An 18,719-nucleotide genomic window follows, 5' to 3' on the forward strand; every position below is an offset into this window, starting at 1 on the left:
GTAGGGGCATGAGAGAAGTCTCCCACAAGGATGATAGAACAACGAAACATCCGGGCGTTCCCTGGGCAATGTCCTTGCAGACGGCCAATTCTCTCATGACAGAAGCGACATGCAGTTTCTCTAGTCGCTCCTGACATGAAAAAAAATTACAAAATAAATAAGCTGTTAAAAACAATTCAGCACACCCTAGTCCGTTTCATTTTTAAGAACCTGTTTGAATGAAAGATTTTGGCTTGTAGCCAGAAGGACAGCAGGGAGGATGTCCCTGGGAATGGAGTCCAGGGGCAGCCACCGAGAAGGCCCTCTCTCACATTTCTACCAATCGTGCTTATGACTGCACTGGACCAAGACATGGCTATCTGTGGTAATGTGTCAAATTCTGATCATTTTGAGCATTTTTTTTCCTGAAATCATGCCCAAGTGACTGAACAAGTATCCCAAAATTGGTTTTACATTTCACAAGGCATTATCATTCCTTTTCAACATGTCTCTTGGACAAAATAATCGGCCTCATTACTATTATTTTATATACAGTATAGATCAGGGGTGGGAATAATGTAGTCCTTTAGATGTTATTGAACTGTAATTCTCAACTGCACTAGCCAGAGAAGAAGAATGCTAAGAGTTCCATACCTGGAAGGCCATATGATTCCCATCCCAGTATACTTACTTGCAGTATAGATTTATGGTAACCTCAAATCATCATTAGATAGTCTCAACTGTCTCAAATTTAAAGTGTTTTCATGGTAACATGTGTCAAGATTTAAATTTTAATAGTTTGGTAGGGCTAGTCTTATTACTTGCAAACTTGCACTTAAACATTTAAGAAATTTATGTACAAAATGTTAATACATTGCCATTCTTTTCATTACGATAAGAACTTTTCAGCACATATTGCTGTTAGATTAGATTTAACAATTTGATGGCGTGAGTGTGCAACACAACAGTTTTGTACAACACTGTTAATTTCAACAGTACATCTAAACAGCAGTTTGTGCAATAACGGTGTCAGACTTTACACATAAATGTTTGTAAATTAATTCACCCATTATTGTATCTTAATTATTGTACCCAACACAACTAGTCTATTTAGCAGCTTTTGAACAGAATCTGAAATGCAGCAGAAGCCATCACACAGAGAAAAACCTCATACACAGTGATAGCTTTGTGGTTCATCACAATGAGCTGACAACAACAAAAAAACTTTAAAGATCTATCTGTCATTCCCTATACACACAGTCCTTATATTGTTGAAGCTCTCCTGAATAGTACCAGAGAACAAACTTATGTACATTATGAAGACCAGACAGCAACATAATCCATGACATCAAGTTACATGAACTAAGAGAAGTTGGAAGAAACCTCTGATTATGTTTATTGATAAAGATTACTAAGGCTAATAGTGGAGTTTGATAGAATTATCAATCCTTTGACGTTTTATAGAAAGTAACTATAAAAGTGATACAGAAATAAAATCTCCACACACTGCTCTCCTTTTTGATCTAACAGCCAGGGAAACAAGCATAGCTTCCTTGTGGTTGTAATTTTCAAAAGTGGCCTGGTAAGAGAGTAAGGTGATTTCAATCCTAAAATCTAAAGAGCTCGTCTTCTGAAAAAACCAATGTCCATTTCTTCCCATCAGAATGTTCCAGGACTGATTTATTCATTAGCAGTCACTTCTCTCTTGTTCTGGTTGACAAGACAAAATGTTCTCAGGAAACATGCTGTGTTAGATTTGGTGAGGCCTTTAAAAATTCTGCTAGAGAAAACAAAGAGAATTCCAACCTACTATGGTGTGTTTTCTACATCAAGAAAGTATTTCTCACATTTCCATAGCATAGAAAATAATTTTAATAAGCATAGCCAACATTTTGGGTTGTATTTCTGGTAGTCTTTTCTACTCTATATTTAAAATATTTTGACATACTCATGTATAAGCCGAGGGCAGGTTTTGGGCCAAAATCATGGATTTTAATATGATCAGTGGATAGGTCAAGGATGAACTTCTACAAATGAATTCTGTAATGGAAGTAACACATGCAGACAAAAGGATTTCTGCAAAGGGGTATTTTTCCAGCACAGGCCAGAAGCAGTGCTGGGGGTGAGAGAGGAGAGGTGAGTATTTCTTTTATTTTCTCCAAGATGGGCTAATACAGCAGGGAAAGGGAGGGTAAAAGGAGCTGAGCAGTAAAGCTGAGAGGAAGAAACGGATAGAAAGAATATGGCACTTGATGCATCTTTTAATGGGGTATTTAGATTTGTTCTCCTTATTGCTTCTTTACTGGTATGTAACAACAAGGAATTGTGTTTCAAAGAGGATAAGGGCTGGGTAAGGCAGAGCTGCCTGCCAACACCAATGCCCAAATCAAAAGAACTGCTGTGTTGAGGGAGGAGTAGAAGGAAGGGGGATCCATGCTTTTTAAGTTCTCCCAGGACAGATTAAGGCATGAACATTACAAAAAACAGCAACCAACCCCTTCAAGTCTCCTCTCTCTGGCAGGGAAACACCACTGAGTTACCACCACTTTCCCACCTAAGCCAGAAGTGACACTGCAGCGAAGAGTGGAGCAGGCCAGCGCCTCTCTAGTTACACGGATCCATGAATAATTCAACTTGGGTTGTTTGGGTCCATTTTTTGTAATTTTTTTAACTTACGAACAAGTTTATACAGCATGTCATTGTCAATAAAAAGAACTCATTTTGTTTGTCTAACTCATTTTTTTATTTAAAAAGATCACTGTGACCTGATGCTGCATGGGAAGCACATAAGATTATCTTCATTCCGAAGCTCAGTTATCAGCATGCAACTGGAAGCACTGGCTTCCAACAAAGCACCTAGAAAAGAGAACAGGCATTTTCATATTGGTGAACGCAGAGGTCACATTTGCTTTCGGATGGCTTAATGTACACAATCTTTGTTTCATGCACAAAATTATCAAAAGTATTGTGTATAAAATTCCCTTCAGGTTATGTGTATAAGGTATATATGAAACACATATATTTCAGGTTGAGATTTAGCTCCCATCTCCCAAGATCTCATTATGTATATGCACATTCCAAAATCTGAAAAACACTTCTGGTTCCACGCATTTCAAGTAAGGGATACTCAATGTGTCATTCATTTTCTGTGTCATCTAAATCAAAGGATCAAGCTCTGCAGGTGTAACTAACATAGTACTTTCTGGACGCCATGTCCATTATACTGTATTTCATATTACCTTGTCACACAATTGTGCATATGACATGTAAACTGCAGTTTATTCATAGAATAATTACCAATTATTCTCATTATCTTATGCTATCAAGTTGAAATCAGTGTTTATGTGTGTGAATCTCTTTCTCTCCAACCTGCCTTTCTCCCAACATGTGATACTACATCTTTTTATTTTAAGTGCTGCTACAAGCTTCTAAATCAGTGGTCTCCGACCTTTGGTCCCCCAGTTGTTTTGGACTTCAACTCCCAGAAATTCCAACCAGTTTACCAGTTGCTAGGAACTGTGGGAACTGAAGTCCAAAACACACGAAGGACCAAAGTTTTGGAACCACTGTTTTAAATTCTGTGAAATCCATAAATTTATTTTTTCTAGTTTGAGAGTTCAAAACAATCAGTATCTATAATGACAAAAAAGGTTCCTGAACTTAATTTCCTACAGTATCCAACTGATAAATGGAAGTATTTATCTCAGAAACAGCTGACAAAAGCAGGGAAAGAGAAAACTCATTGATTACTACTTTTGTTTCATGAAATTTCTTCTAATCAGTTTTGCCCTTGCTATCACTATAAGCAGTTTCTGCTTACTGAGGTTCTTCAAGTCCTGTTGGTCTATTATGAAGTTGTTCATATAGGAAATAAGTTGCAGTGGTACTTCCAGTGATTTTCATAAGACCATCCCTCCTGGAGCACCTGGCCTTTGGAAACAGGCAGTTCAGAGCCTGCTGTTCATTTATTTTTGCCTTTGTGCTTAAATGGCATTGAAGCCAAAAATGTGAGGAAACTATGGGACAAAAAATGACTCCCCCCAAAATTGGGCCATATCTTACATATATAGCATACATTCTATGTTACACTGGTGTGGTATATACACCATTAGCTGCATTAATCCTTTTTTTGTTGTTCAAGAACCCAATTTTTAAAACTAAAACAATGAATTGTATTAACAAGAGATTCCACTTCTCAAAAATAGCTAAATGACAAACTGAGTTCTCAAAAAGAAAAGAAAAAAAGACTTGGGCAATGCTACTCAAGTGGTGGTCCACAGTCCAGTGTTTGTATCCAAGTCACTAGCTGCCAGTTCCTGGTGCATTTGTAAACAAGCAAGAAAACACTGCAGTCAATGGATTTAAGTTGCACTGGGGAAAAATGCCAATCCCCCATGTTAGATGGTTTGCGATACAATGCAATAAGACATATCAGGTGATAAAATGAGACCTGGCAGGATATATGCACTATGAATCCAAGTTAAAAGAAAGAAAGAAAAAAGAAACACGCATCACCGAAATTAAAATATTTTTAAAACATAGCACATATCTAAATGAATTCTAGAAGTATGAGAGGAAGTCTGTTCCTCTTTCCCTCTCTTATTCATGGTCCATAAATATATCTGATTTATGCATCCATTTTGTTTGCTTTATATCGGAGTATTTTTCCCTTCTTTTTTCTTTGTTGCAATATTTTTCCATATCAGTTATAAAGGTTTTCAGAACTTACATCTTGCAATAAAAAAACTAACCCAACAACCAAGAAAAAGTAATTCTAAGTACCACAGACCAGCAAACATTTGATACCTGTAGAATTATTATTCACTAGCAAACATTACTATCTGAACATGAGGTATTATCTGCATGTGGCTTATGAACCTTTTCAAGAATAAGCTTCTGATACAGGGATAGTTTGTGCAATGACTGTGAAGGGAAATTTACCTTTGGGACATAACAGACCTAACAAATACAGACATTAACTTGCTTTTGGCTTATAACATTTTCCCACAGTGCCTAAAGCTGTTCCAAGTTTGATCAGCAGAATTAAGTGATATAGGCTACAACAGAAATCTCCCCCCTTGACTTCTCAAATCTCAGTCAAGCAGCTGGTCATGATATGGAGCCAACTGGCCCAGCCAAATTGCTCCACCCTCCTTCATTTCCAAATGTAACGTTTTCTTCAGGGTAGCTATACCCTTCTGGCCTTCAAATATTGTACATATGCAGCACAAAGGGACTTCTCCCAATTCTAATGAGACTTTGACAGCAAAGATCACTGCCAAAATAAAAATGTCAATGGCTCTCCTCGCACCAGCAATGAGGTTCAAGTCTAAATGCCAAAACAAGAGTGCATGTTGCATACTGTTATATAGTTGAAATGCATTTTAAGGTAACAAAATTACATGCTGATGCATTAGATCAGAGTGGATGTAATTTTTAATTATATGTTTGTATTCTGTCTTTCCTCCTACACATCAGTGAGGGATGCCATGCAAATTTTAAGCCATAACACAGGAGCATTCTGAACAATGATACTAGTTTTAAAAGTGGGGAAGGTTCTAAAATTGTCCAACCCATTATAAAAGATCTAGATCTGTAACTGACTTCTATATTGCCCACCACTATGCCATGTTCATAGATAACAATAACATATGTTTCTCATGCAAGGATACTTAAAACATTACTCACAACCAGGCAGGTCAGGTATAGCATGTATCTTTTCCTCCAGCACTGATCTGCACCACATACTGACCCCTAAAGAATTTGGTGTGGTCCAACTTGACTCTCTGCCCCCTCCCCACTCCTTTTTATCTATGCCACCTCAGATTAAAACTTCCCTTTTCACCCTCTCATCTCCCTTTCTCTCCTTCCACCTGTATTCCCTCCTGTTCTTTCCCCTTAGCATCCAATTTCTTACACAGAGCATACTGGGATTCATAGTTTACAGAGATGAAAGGGGATACTAGCAGGCCTAGGCGTCAATGTGGTGGATATGCCTGAAAGAGGGTCTGGAGGGCGAGTGATATGGTTAAGGAGCATGTAGCCAGTGCTGCTCTTATTAGTAATCCAGGAAGTGAGTTGCTGCATCCAGTGAGAGAAGAAGAGTGGAAAGTGTAGTACATGAAGTTACACTTCAGCAAAACCATCTGCAAAAGGCTGAAGGTGCTGTTCCCCTTCCCCCCCCCCCCCTTTATTTGAAGGGGACAGAGAATAAGAGAAGGAGATAGGAATGCGGAGGGTTGAAAATTGAAAACCTCTGCAACATTATCAAGTCCAACAGGGAAACACATAGGCATCACATGATGTAGCTTAATAACAAGGGTGTATTGCCTATCAAAAACATGTGCCGATTTAACACAATGCATTTAATACTTTTACATTCTCACTTCACAAACATCTTAGGCCTTTCTCTTCCTCCCTCCCACAGATGGAGATGGAACAACTTTCAGTGATCGTAAGAAATACTTTGATGAGAACACCTCAAAGAGACATAAATTAAGAGAAACTTTCAGTGCAGATGCTGCCAAGTCAAGTAACGTAAAATAAATTAGTAAGGTAGAGTTTGTAACCTCACTTTTAAAAACAAGGCTTTTCATTCAGATAATTGAGACCTTTACAACTTCTTAATTAAGTGGGAATACTATCATGATTGCTGTGTGCAATTTCTTTGTACTATGTGTTAATTATGCCAGAGATCTGGGTCTATATTTCTCCAACCCAGTTTATTTATATCTCCATACAGAGATACAAAGCAGGTCACAACTAAAAACATTTCAGTACAACTTAAAAAATACAAATATAATAATAGTAAAACAGTATTAAGTAACATTAATATTACAGCAAGACTAGGTAACTACTTTCTCACACATGTAGAAGACTTCTTCCTTATAATCATAAAAACAAGAAGAGAGCTAAAGATTTCATCTCTCCATCCACAAGAGAAATTCAACCGATATCAATTAACCTGCTTTACATAAAATACAGGTAGAGATCCAAGGAGATAAATGTGGCTTGCCTATGGGCTGTAGCCTGAAGTTAGGAGAGATGAGAAGAAGTGAGAGGAAGCCAAAGCGAAGATCTCTGGATTTTCTCTTCACATAGGAAGGGCAATGACAAGCTCAGGTTTTAGGCAGTCAAATGACAGGACAAGGGTTAAACAGTATTCTTCCCTCTTTGCTCATCCTCTATTCCTATTTCAACTTATTATGGCTGTTTCTCATAAACAACAACAAAAATCCACATGTAGTTTTCACCCCATCAGTCCTGATTTATTAAATCAACCAGGTTTCCAGCCAGCCTCCTTTACGATTTATCATCAGCGCTTTAATTTTGTTGTTGTTCCCTTCCCTGCCAACTCATAGCGTCGTCTGTTCTTTACGTATTACGAGCTTCCTTGATACATGTTTTTATTAACTCATACTTTTCATGAATTGTATCTTCCTTACCTGTTTCTTCAGCTGTCTTACTATGCAGACCTAGTCCAACATCCCCATCATCACACTTGCTACTCTTTTGGGGTACAACTTCTCCTAAGCTGCTATAGCATTCCAGACTTCACTGCACAACTGACTGAAATAGGAAATTTTCAGTCATATCCCCAGCAAGATGTTGCAGTACTCAAGCCAATGGAAGCCACAGGAAGTACCACCATTACCAGTGTAACAACGAAGTATACATTTATATATTCCAATACAGAACTGGAATTAGATGCTCAGCATTTTAACTGTAGGCAACAGTATTAACTAACAACACATTCATAACATGGTTTAAATCAGTTCAATTTCAAGATCTTTGTAATAGATAGAAAAATTACTCAACACAGCAATGGTTACTGAAATATCCGCACACCACACTTCACATCAGACTGGAAGTTTTATTTTTTTACACACACACACACAAAGTTAATTTGGCAGTTTCCTTCATCACAGCTGGCTTACATTTGATAAAAATTTTTACAAAGCTGTAGCACTTTCCTTCATTGTCTCAGTGTCATAAGACTGTCACAAAAGCTCTAGTAATTAATATTTTTGTTAAGTTATTCCATCATGTTTTCTGTAACAGTAATTTTAACAGAATGAAAATTAGAATCTGTATCTAAATAAAATCACTAGTTTAATCAAACTTGACACCTTGAAAACCACCAGCACATTACTGTTATCTATTTATCCCAAGCAACACATTCTCTATGCAAAATATTGAGAAGTTGCTTCTAAAATCTGGGTGAATGTGTGATGTGTGAACTCTACAAGTTAGACTGAATACATGTGTTACTGCATTTAACCCATTCATCCATGAACAGATTCAGGGATATCAATGCTATCATGAGTAGGTTATCTCACAAATATAAACCTACACAGTTGCAACTGCATAATACAGCTATCTTGTTCAGCTACTTTATATAGACTTTTATAATTAAGCTGATAAGATGATGGTGCTTATTAAAACAAAACATTTGGAATAGTACCTTTACATGAGTCTATCTGGGGAGTTTAAATTACTCCTACAAACATTTTAAAATAATATAATTCATATATACAAAGCATTCAATAGTCGGCAAGTTGCAGTATTAGAATAATGGTTTTACTCCCATCTGTTCCTATTTACAGAGCAATAATAAGTTTATATTTTATGTATTCCTTTACTCAGGAGCATGATTTTCACTTGTCAGTTTTTTAGACACACTTAGGTCTTTGACAGTAGAAATATAATCTGTAATAAACAGAACTCACCCTTTCCACTGATGCAACATCTTCACCAGTTAGGCAGACAGGAGCTGCCATCTCCAGTAGTGATAAATTAGTAGGGGCATCAGTAGTTGATGAGGATCTGGGTCGGCCTGAATGAATATCTTGGAGAGACTTCCTGTTGATCTGAGGGCTTCCCTTTGGGGGATCTGACTTGCCCCGTCTGCTATGGAGGCTTGTTCCTCTCTTCATTTTAGGTGGCACTCTGATTTGTTGGAGAACTCTGTTTAGAGCTGTAGGATGAGTAGAGACACCATCAATTTCACCACAGGTGCTTTGGTTTTCCATTTCCACTTCCGGCTCCATATCAACCTGAACTTGTTGAACATCATGGGGAGACACTGAGGATCTCCTACGTTGATGCTGGAAGAGATGCTTCAAGCCTTGACCAATCACATTGATGTTCTCCAAGGCATTGTGGGTAATTTTTGACAGCTTTTGCTCTGATTCATGCTGCCTTTTGGTCTCTGGATCTTGAGATTTGCCTCCAATGTCAGTGTCATCATAGAATTGTTCACCACCAGAAGGCTCCATCAGATGACAGCCAACAAGTTTATTTGTCAAGTCAAACACAGATGTACTGTGCCTTTAATTTTTGCTAAAAAATGCCAAGATTGTCAGCCAACAAAGTGTGCTATTGCTTCAAGTGTGAATACACATGCAGCTGTGCCACGCTGGTCTCATGCTTATCTAATATTAAAACAAAAACAAACTTAAAATTACATCATTTCATGCACAGAAGGATAATTCATATGAAAAACATGTTAGTTTACCTCCCTTCACCTTTTAAGGCTTTCATTTTAACCATGGAGATTAAGCACAATTTTTGTTGTGGACAGTTTATTATAATTATGGAAAATATTATAAGACAGTTGTGACTTAGGTTAAACAATGACTGCAAGCTTAAAACCAATGTTATATCAAATGAAAGCAATCCACCCCAGCGGTACTAGAAGCCAAAATTTGGTCAATGTCTTATCAAAGATAAGACCTCATCATGTTGGATAGAGCATCCTTCCCCAAAGTATTTAAAGAAATATGATATATCAGGATCTATTATTTTCAATGAAATATTCATTATCATAAACATAGAAACCAAATGCAAAATATTTTTACTTTGAGCAGATAACAAATAACGTATTCAGACCTGAAACATTTATTGGTACCAAGGGCACAACAAATGGTCCCTAGAAGAGCCTTTGGTTTTAGATTGAGGCAATAAATGCAGTGGCATCATAAGTACCTCACTACAGATATGAGGAGTAGGCAAGCAGCTACAATTGTATTATATTATGAAGTATAAGTGGAGAAGTAAGCAAGGTAGTCCCAAGCAATCTAAATGGAAAACACTAACCAAGGGAACAAGTGGAGAAACATTCACATGCTTGATGTGGTTAAAATGATCACATGCAAAAGCTGTATATGGTAAAGCAGATCATACTAATCACATTCTCAGTCTTGGCATAATCAGCAGTTTCAAGAGAAGACCATTAAAATTTCACATTTAGACTGGAAGAAACATTCAATGAAACTAGCTAAGAATTATAATTAATTAATCAGAACCTCTGAAGATGCCAGCCACAGATGCAGGCAAAAGGTCAGGAGAGAATGCTACTGGAACATGGCCATACAGCCCCAAAAACTCACTGCAACTTAGTGATTCCAGCCATGAAAGTGTTCGCCAAGAAATCATGGAACTGCATATCTAGGATCTAACCTTAATTCTAATTAAAAAAAATTCAAACAGAATTCCCAAGCTGATGGGAAACAGAAGACTATTTCCAATATTAGGCCTCTATATTCCTGATAATAAGTACTGCCATGCAATAACTCTAGGTAAAAACAAAATTTACAGGATTAATAAAGGGACACTTTTTATTGGGACAATTTTTATTCTCTTGTTCCTCCCTCCCCCAAAGGTACATATGCTGGGAACATGGGGAAAAACGTTTTAGTGGCCAATGCCAAGCCTGGAACTTATTTTCGAGAAAGGCTAGACTGGAACACTCCCTAATATCTTTTAACAGAGAAGTAGATGTTTGTGTTTCAACCGGCATTTGACAAGTAACTATATAAGGCCCATCTTAAACGATGTATTGGACATTGTGCAAGTGTTTATGTGCTTTAATGGTGTATCTTTGAATCTGGTTTTAATTATTTGATTGTTTTATCTTGCTTTAATTTTTGTACTGTGTGGATTGTTAACTACGTTATAATTTGCTGAAGGCTTCAATTACTCCTAATCTGGGGGAAAGGCAGGAGAGAAATCATCATCATCATCATCATCCACCCTTAGTAAAGCATCAGATCTATTTAGCACAGGAGATGAAATAAATCTAACCTTGTGCTAGCACAACAAAACCTTCTCACTCTCTACTTCCCACCTCCCAAGAGCCATAGCATTCAAAAATCTTCTCCTGGTCTTCAAAGCAGGTTTCAGGGGAAAAATGACAAGAGAGAATGAGGAATTACTTCCCTGGCAACCTGCAGACAGAAACAATTTTCTTATTTAACAGACTGAAATAGGTCTGTCTACAACAGGCCTGGATATAAACTCATATATTCAGTCCGCATGCAACATGTTTGCAAACATTATGACCTACGACTTCTTCATATGTGCCGCAGGAATGCTTGTGTATTGCCACCAAGGCTTCATAATACCGTCTTGGCTTCCTCCTTGCCTCATCACATGGGAGGAGGCCTTCTTTAAAAAATCCGTCACAGCAGCTGAATTTTGGATCACCATACTCTGTGGTTCTTTCTGTTAGGATACTGTTTAGGAGACCTTCAATAAAAAGCCAAGACACTACTTAAAATGGAATAGAAGATACTTACCTCCACAATTTAGTCTTAATTATAACTAGCTGATGGGGCTCCTCTGTCAAGCAGCAGCTTGGGGAGAAAAAGAAGAAGACAAATTTTAGAACAAATTCTGCATATCAAGATCAAGAAAACACACTCTCCCAAGTTATGGCTGGCCAGTTCCAGGATGAAGATTAATCTGACTTCAACCTTGGAGAAAATGGAGCCAACCCATAGTAGTAGGCTTCCTTCCACTCTCAATGAGACAGAAACAAACTGATCTTTTCCCTCTTTAATAAAAACAAAGAAATACATTTTCTTACAAGAAGTACAAGAAAGTAGTACTACAAGAAAGTAGTAGTATGTTGGTATTATTTATGAGCCAAGGAGTAAAGATCCATATGCCAAAGGGTAACTGACAAGATTACCTGTGTTTTTATCCCATCTTTTAAAAAAGGCTCTGATGTGGGTACACACAGTAAAGGCTGCTGAGCTAGGAAATCTCCTAATCCAACTGGCCATTAATAATCCATGATTTTGTCCACTTTGTTGCTGTACGGATTAAACCGATGGCATGATACTGTATTAGATTAAATACAATCTAAGATCAAGGGTTTATGACTGAGAAGGAGATTTAATTCCAGTTTGTAACAGAATTATGCCATTGAACCCCCCAAAAATCTAGATTTTACTCATATGTTATGTGACTCCATAGAAATAAACAGACTACTTTACCATTCTTCAAACACTTTGCCACACAGAGAAGATAATGCCCAAGCATCCTCTCTGCTTCTTAAGTTCTAATTATTCCACTGCAAAGAGCCCTACAATTATGTTACAAGCAACAACATTTCTTCCTCTCCAGAGAAAAAGGGGAGCTTCTATCAGGGCTTGAAAAAGTAGTAATAATCCAAAGATATAAATGTATACACAACAGTAGATTTATCCTGAGAAATACTTATGTAACAAGGGATATTTGACACTATGAATAGTTCAGTTGTTGTTTCAGTGAGGGAAAAACGTCCACTGTGCCTCAGTTTAGAAAGGTCTGCCCAAAGCACCTAAAAGGGACAATATGTAAGGGTTGTGACATAGGAATGATTCAGAGATTAATCCCTTCACGGGTTGATGCAATGATCACACAGGCAAAGACAAATGTGTTTCCATACTATTATGAAATGCTTTTTATTACATTAAAAATGTGTTAATGGTCAAGGGCTAGAGTTTCCTCTGCCTTTTCTCTTCACCTGAAATCCCGGAAAATTAAATTTTCTGGGCTGTGGGACCTCTGGAATTTATATGGCATATAGGTCAGACAACTATTGATGAAAGAGTTGCCAGAAACTGCTTCCTCACATATGGCTGAATGACGAAATTGATGTGGGGTTTTTCAGAAAAAATGGAAATGTAAAGTGTTCCCAATGCTCAAAATAATGTTATCTAATACTCTATATTTAAATACATGCAATGCTTTATGTGGAAATTATTTATTAAATTATTTGTAATACTGTAAAATAGCATATGCTTCTAAATATCCTCGGGGCTAAATAATGTTATCAAATACATAATATTTAAATACATTCAAAACTTTATCTGGAAATTATTAACTCAAGTATTTGTAATATTGGAGAACAGAATCAAAAATGAATGCAGCTAAAAGATTACTATTCTAAGGTCACAAAAATATAAGCTGCACCTGATTTAACTTTGTCTTGCTGACATCTAACTGTAGTATCTTCATCTTCAGTCTCTCTATTATTAAACAGTTGCATTTCAAGTTGAGAAAAAGATGATTCATACAACTAGTTGAACATTTGGTTTTAATAAAGGACAGATTTATGTGCACAGACAACTTACATTGTATCTTGACTCTCAACTTGGGACAGATTGAGAAAGAAGGCATTTTGTGAAATGCAAAGAACCTTAACAATATATTCATTTGATAACCCACCCTAAAATCTCTGGTTACAGGATGGCACGTAAGTTAGGTTTTTGAGTTGATTTTTGACTTATACATGCATAATTCATAACTCATAGATGCTGCTCGCCTGCAGTGTCTTAAACCAACCCTCACTTTTGCTATAAGGAAAACTTTAATTTTTCAATGACATACAATAGTAGTCTTCTTTTCAATGGATAGACTTTACTTTATTTACTCTATAGCAGGCATCCTCAAACTGTGGCCCTACAGCTCTTTGGGCCTCCAACTCCCAGAAGTTCTAATAAGCTTGTTCAATTCTCAAGAATTCTGGGAGTTGAAGGCTCAAACAGCTGGAGGGCCACAGTTTGAGGATGCCTACTCTATAGACTCTAGACCGGAGTGTCCAACCTTTAGGTTTCCCTGGGCCACACTGGAAGAAGAATTGTCTAGGGCCACACATACAATACGCCAACACTAACAATAGCTGAGGAGCAAAAAAATAATAAATGTCCATGCATAATTTTGGTGATAACTACCACCACAGATAAGCTATGGATAGACTGTAGTTCAAACCTTTCCAAACTGAATTACCATGTTCATTACACATCTTTTAAGCTTGCATCATTTTGGGACATGGTAATTCAGTTTTACTAGCGAAATGAGGTTAAACCAACCCCTTATAAGAGATACAGATGCATATATAAATTGTAATAATAAAATGTATGGGGAAACAACATATCTCATGAAAACTTTTCATGTGTATCTTTTAAAATATATTTGTAAGATAATAACATACATTTCCAAGATTTTTTGTCATTTATGAGTAACAACACGTAAATAGGTGCAAGAAATATATATCCTTATATAAATAACTGTTTTCAATTTTATTGAGATTCAGAGGAGCAGCGTCCTTCAACTGTTTTAAATACTTCCCCACTTGACTTGACTCTGTGTGATTTATTTCCCTAGAGTGAGAGGTTTGTCCTGGTGGGGTGAGGCAGGGGAAGCCTGGAGACCACATGGCTGCTCCTAGCAGGCTTTTGCAACTGGGAAGGACCTCCTCAGCATCTGGACAATGGCATCTTCATATTTTTGCTGTTCTGACAAATTGGGCCATCCTAATGAGAATGACTGAGACTTTGGCAGCAGATCCAAATGGTTGCCAAGACTATTCAAAGGAGGATTGGTGAGGGTGACGGAGCTCTTTGTGGGGGTTGGCGCAAAGCATTTTCACACAACACACCTAGGGACTACAGACAACACACTGGTGTGTCACAACACACATTTTGGAAAACTGTGTTCTAGATAATTTAGACTGACTATAAAGGTCATAACAGAATTTTGTCCAGAAATAGACCAGCAGCCAGTTAAGCTTTTTCAACAGGAGGTTATGTACAAGAAGCCTTAAAGTGGTCGCTAAAAGGTTCAAAATATTTTTTGTTTACTTATGAAAGACTTATTTTATATGGCTGTCTTTATTTCACATGTGCATGTTGTTAATTTTAAATAAAGGTTTTGGTGAAAAATAACAGACTGCTCTTCTTTTTTGTGGGATTAGAGCTTATTCCTATTCTTTCCATATTATTTCGTCTTCTAATATTAAACTTTCTGCTAGCGAAGTAATGCCCAGGAATATATCTGCCTTGTTAACTTACATCATAGACCTGTTATGCATGTACATATGTTTGTGCATACCTAGCTTCCTCTTGAAATATTTACATCTTCAAAAAAGAGTATTCATTGGGAAGCTCACCCAAGACATATTTCTACAGAGTGAGAAAGTACTGCAAATGAAAAATCAACTTTGGAAAGGGATAAAAAATCTCTCAGGAGCGTTCAGTAAGTTCAATATGAATAATGCATGTCTTTATGCACTGAGAAACTGGGCATAATTAGAAAGTGATCAGTGTAATTTAGAAAGACACAACACAAACAGCCTTTTAACCTTTGAAGATACATATGATATCAGCTGGTTATATCACCCAGGCAAAATGACTCTCAATAATACATTTGATCACAAATAATATTTATAGAAAACCTTGAAGAAAGAAATGAATCTAGAAAAGATTACACATTTTTTAGTAATGATCCAAATAATGTTTTTTACAACCCTCAACACGGCAGAGTTAGACAAATATCAAATATCCATGTCATTTAGCCAAGAAATATCTTGAGTTCACATTCTTCATTTGCCTCCAACTATATTTGATAAGGTCAAGTGTGACAGTAACTGGTCTGCCATCGCAAGAGCATTCCACACAGCTTCCCAAAACTCTTTTTGAGAGAAAGCAATGTTTTTGGCACATAAGAATGGATAATTACTAGTAAGAATTTTAAATACAAAATGCACAGACAAACGTGGGCTGATTCCTTAGCTGTTCAAGAGTCAGCTTAGAAAAACAGCTCTTGAGCTCTATTATCTTGCTGCTTCAGATCCCTTACAAATAATATTATAAGCAGAAACCTGAATATATCAGTGTGAAGTGTCATCTAGCATTTTAAAAAGCAACTCTATGCTTAAAATCTAGTGTGATTATATATTTGATGATTGAACCCCAAATCCCAATCTCTCTCCTATTTGATTTTTCCAAAAGGCATTTTTCTACTTTTATCTATCTCAGCATATTGGTATCATTTTAAAAAAAGTTAACTTGCATATATTTAATACTAGCTTGGGGACCCGGCGTTGCCCGGGTTATTAGAGAAAGTGGGTAATGGCGGTTCTGTATGCCAAGTTTGGTCTTTATTGGTCTTTGGATAACGGCTGCATTATTTTCAGGAAGTGAGTGAAAGTACTTGAAGTCCCATCATCCATGGCCCATCCTCCTACAAATAGCAGCAGGATATAGAGTGGGTCATGGGGGCTCTGTGTGCCAAGTTTGGTCTTTATCAGTCATTAGATGAGGGTGGCAGTGGTGTCAGTAAGTGAGTGAAGGTACTGCAAGTCCCATCATCCAAAGTCCATCCTCTTTCAAACTGCAGCAGGGTGTAGAGTGGATCATGGGGGCTCTGTGTGCCAAGTTTCATCTTGATTGGTCATTAGAAGAGGGTTGCAGCAATCTTCGGAAGGGAGTGAAGGTACTTGAAGTCCCATCATCCATGGTCTGTCCTCCAAACTGCAGCAGGATGTAGAGTGGGTCATTGGAGCTCCATGTGCCAAGTGTAGTCTTGATTAGTCATTGGCGAGGGTCTCAGTGGTCTCAGGAAGTGAGCAAAGGTACTGCAAGTCCCATCATCCATCTCCAAAGTTTTCCAAACAACACCAGTATGTAAAGTGGGTAATGAGAGGTCTATGTGCCAAGTTTAGTCTTGATTCGTCATTGGATGAGGTTTGCAGAGGTCTCAGAATGTGAGTGAAGGTACTGGAAGTTTCATCATCCATGGCTCATCCTTCTCCAAAACTGCAGCAGGATGTAGAGTGGGTCATGGGGGCTCTGTGTGCCAACTTTGGTCTTGATTGGTCATTAGATGAGTTTTGCAGCAGTCTTGGGTAGTGGAGGTACTTGAAGTCCCATCATCCATGGTCTGTCGTCCTCCAAACTGCTCCAGGATGTAGAGTGGGTCATTGAAGCTCCATGTGCCAAGTTTAGTCTTGATGAGTCATTGGCGAGGGTCTCAGTGGTCTCAGGAAGTGAGTGAAGTGACTGCAAGCCCCATCATCCATTGTTAAATTCTTCCAAACCGCACCAGGATGTAGAGTGGGTCATGCTGGGTCTCTGTGTAAATTGTGGTCCTGATCCATCATCGTTGGTAGTTGTAATGGTCTTAGGAAGGGAGTGCAGGTATTGCAAGTCCCATCATCCATGGTGCATCCTCCTTCAAACTGCACCTGGATGTAGAGTGCGTCATGGAGACTCAGTGTGCCAAGTTTGGTATTTATTGGTAATTGGATGAGGGTTGCAGTGGTATGAAGAATTGAGCAATGGTACTGCAAGTCCCATAATCCACGGTCCATCCCCGGCCAAACCACACCAGGACATAAAGTGGGTCATGAGAGGTCTATGTGCGAAGTTTGGTCCTGATCAGTCATGGGATGAGGTTAACAGCGGTCTCAGAATGTGAGTGGTGGTACTGCAAGTCCCATCATCCATGGTTCATACTCCTCCAAACTGCAGTAGGATGTAGAGTGAGTCATGGGGGCTCTGTGCCAATTTTGGTCTGTATTGGGAGTGTTCTGACCCAGCCCCCGGCCTTTCCTTTCCTCTGTTTGTCATCTCGGAATGTTGGATTTGAGGCTGGCCAATCAGAGACCATATGCAAATTTCCTTCTGTCATGCCCCGTTTCTGCCATGAACCCTCTTCTCCACCAGGGGCTCCTATTGAAGCTGGCCAATCAGAGACCATATGCAAATAGCACCACAGCGGCAGCCAATCAGAACGCTGCCACATACACCTTCCGCCCTTCCGCCCTCCGCCCTTCCTCTGTCCGATACAAACACTCTTCTTTATTATATACTAGCTTGGGGACCCGGCGTTGCCCGGGTTATTAGAGAAAGTGGGTAATGGCGGTTCTGTATGCCAAGTTTGGTCTTTATTGGTCTTTGGAAAATGGCAGCATTATTTTCAGGAAGTGAGTGAAGGTACTTGAAGTCCCATCATCCATGGGCCATCCTCCTACAAACAGCAGAAGGATATAGAGTGGGTCATGGGGGCTCTGTGTGCCAAGTTTGGTCTTTATCAGTCATTAGATGAGGGTGGCAGTGGTGTCAGTAAGTGAGTGAAGGTACTGCAAGTCCCATCATCCAAAGTCCATCCCCTTTCAAACTGCAGCAGGATGTAGAGTGGATCATGGGGGCTCTGTGTGCCAAGTGTGGTCTTGATTGGTCATTAGAAGAGGGTTGCAGCAATCTTTGGAAGGGAGTGGAGGTACTTGAAGTCCCATCATCCATGGTCTGTCCTCCTCCAAACTGCAGCAGGATGTAGAGTGGGTCATTGGAGCTCCATGTGGCAAGTTTAGTCTTGATTAGTCATTGGCGAGGGTCTCAGTGGTCTCAGGAAGTGAAGAAAGGTACTGCAAGTCCCATCATCCATCTCCAAATTTTTCCAAACAACACCAGGGCGTAAAGTGGATCATGAGAGGTCTATGTGCCAAGTTTGGTCTTGATCCGTCATTGGATGAGGTTTGCAGAGGTCTCAGAATGTGAGTGAAGGTACTGGAAGTTCCATCATCCATGGTCCACCCTTCTCCAAAACTGCAGCAGGATGTAGAGTGGGTCATGGGGGCTCTGTGTGCCAACGTTGGTCTTGATTGGTCATTAGATGAGTTTTGCAGC

The 18,719-nt window shown here is 38.6% G+C and overlaps 1 protein-coding gene across 3 annotated transcripts in view; it reads right to left on the reverse strand.

The window, feature by feature from the left end:
• Nucleotides 1–18,719, reverse strand: part of TMCC1 (transmembrane and coiled-coil domain family 1) — a 159,699-nt gene that overhangs the window by 127,006 nt on the left and 13,974 nt on the right. The window contains exons 2-3 of one of the 3 annotated variants that reach the window (XM_060766251.2): nucleotides 11,559–11,615; nucleotides 8,709–8,956 (exon numbers count right to left, since the gene is read on the reverse strand). In XM_060766251.2, the coding sequence (XP_060622234.1) occupies nucleotides 8,709–8,915 (207 nt within the window). In that variant the 5' untranslated portion in view covers nucleotides 8,916–8,956; nucleotides 11,559–11,615. Of the gene's footprint in view, nucleotides 1–8,708; nucleotides 9,414–11,558; nucleotides 11,616–18,719 lie in introns of those variants that run through there. The other 2 variants (XM_060766250.2, XM_060766253.2) reach the window with 2 other exon arrangements.

Source organism: Anolis sagrei, chromosome 2 (genome assembly GCF_037176765.1).
Source record: "Anolis sagrei isolate rAnoSag1 chromosome 2, rAnoSag1.mat, whole genome shotgun sequence".
Lineage (NCBI taxonomy): Eukaryota > Metazoa > Chordata > Lepidosauria > Squamata > Dactyloidae > Anolis > Anolis sagrei.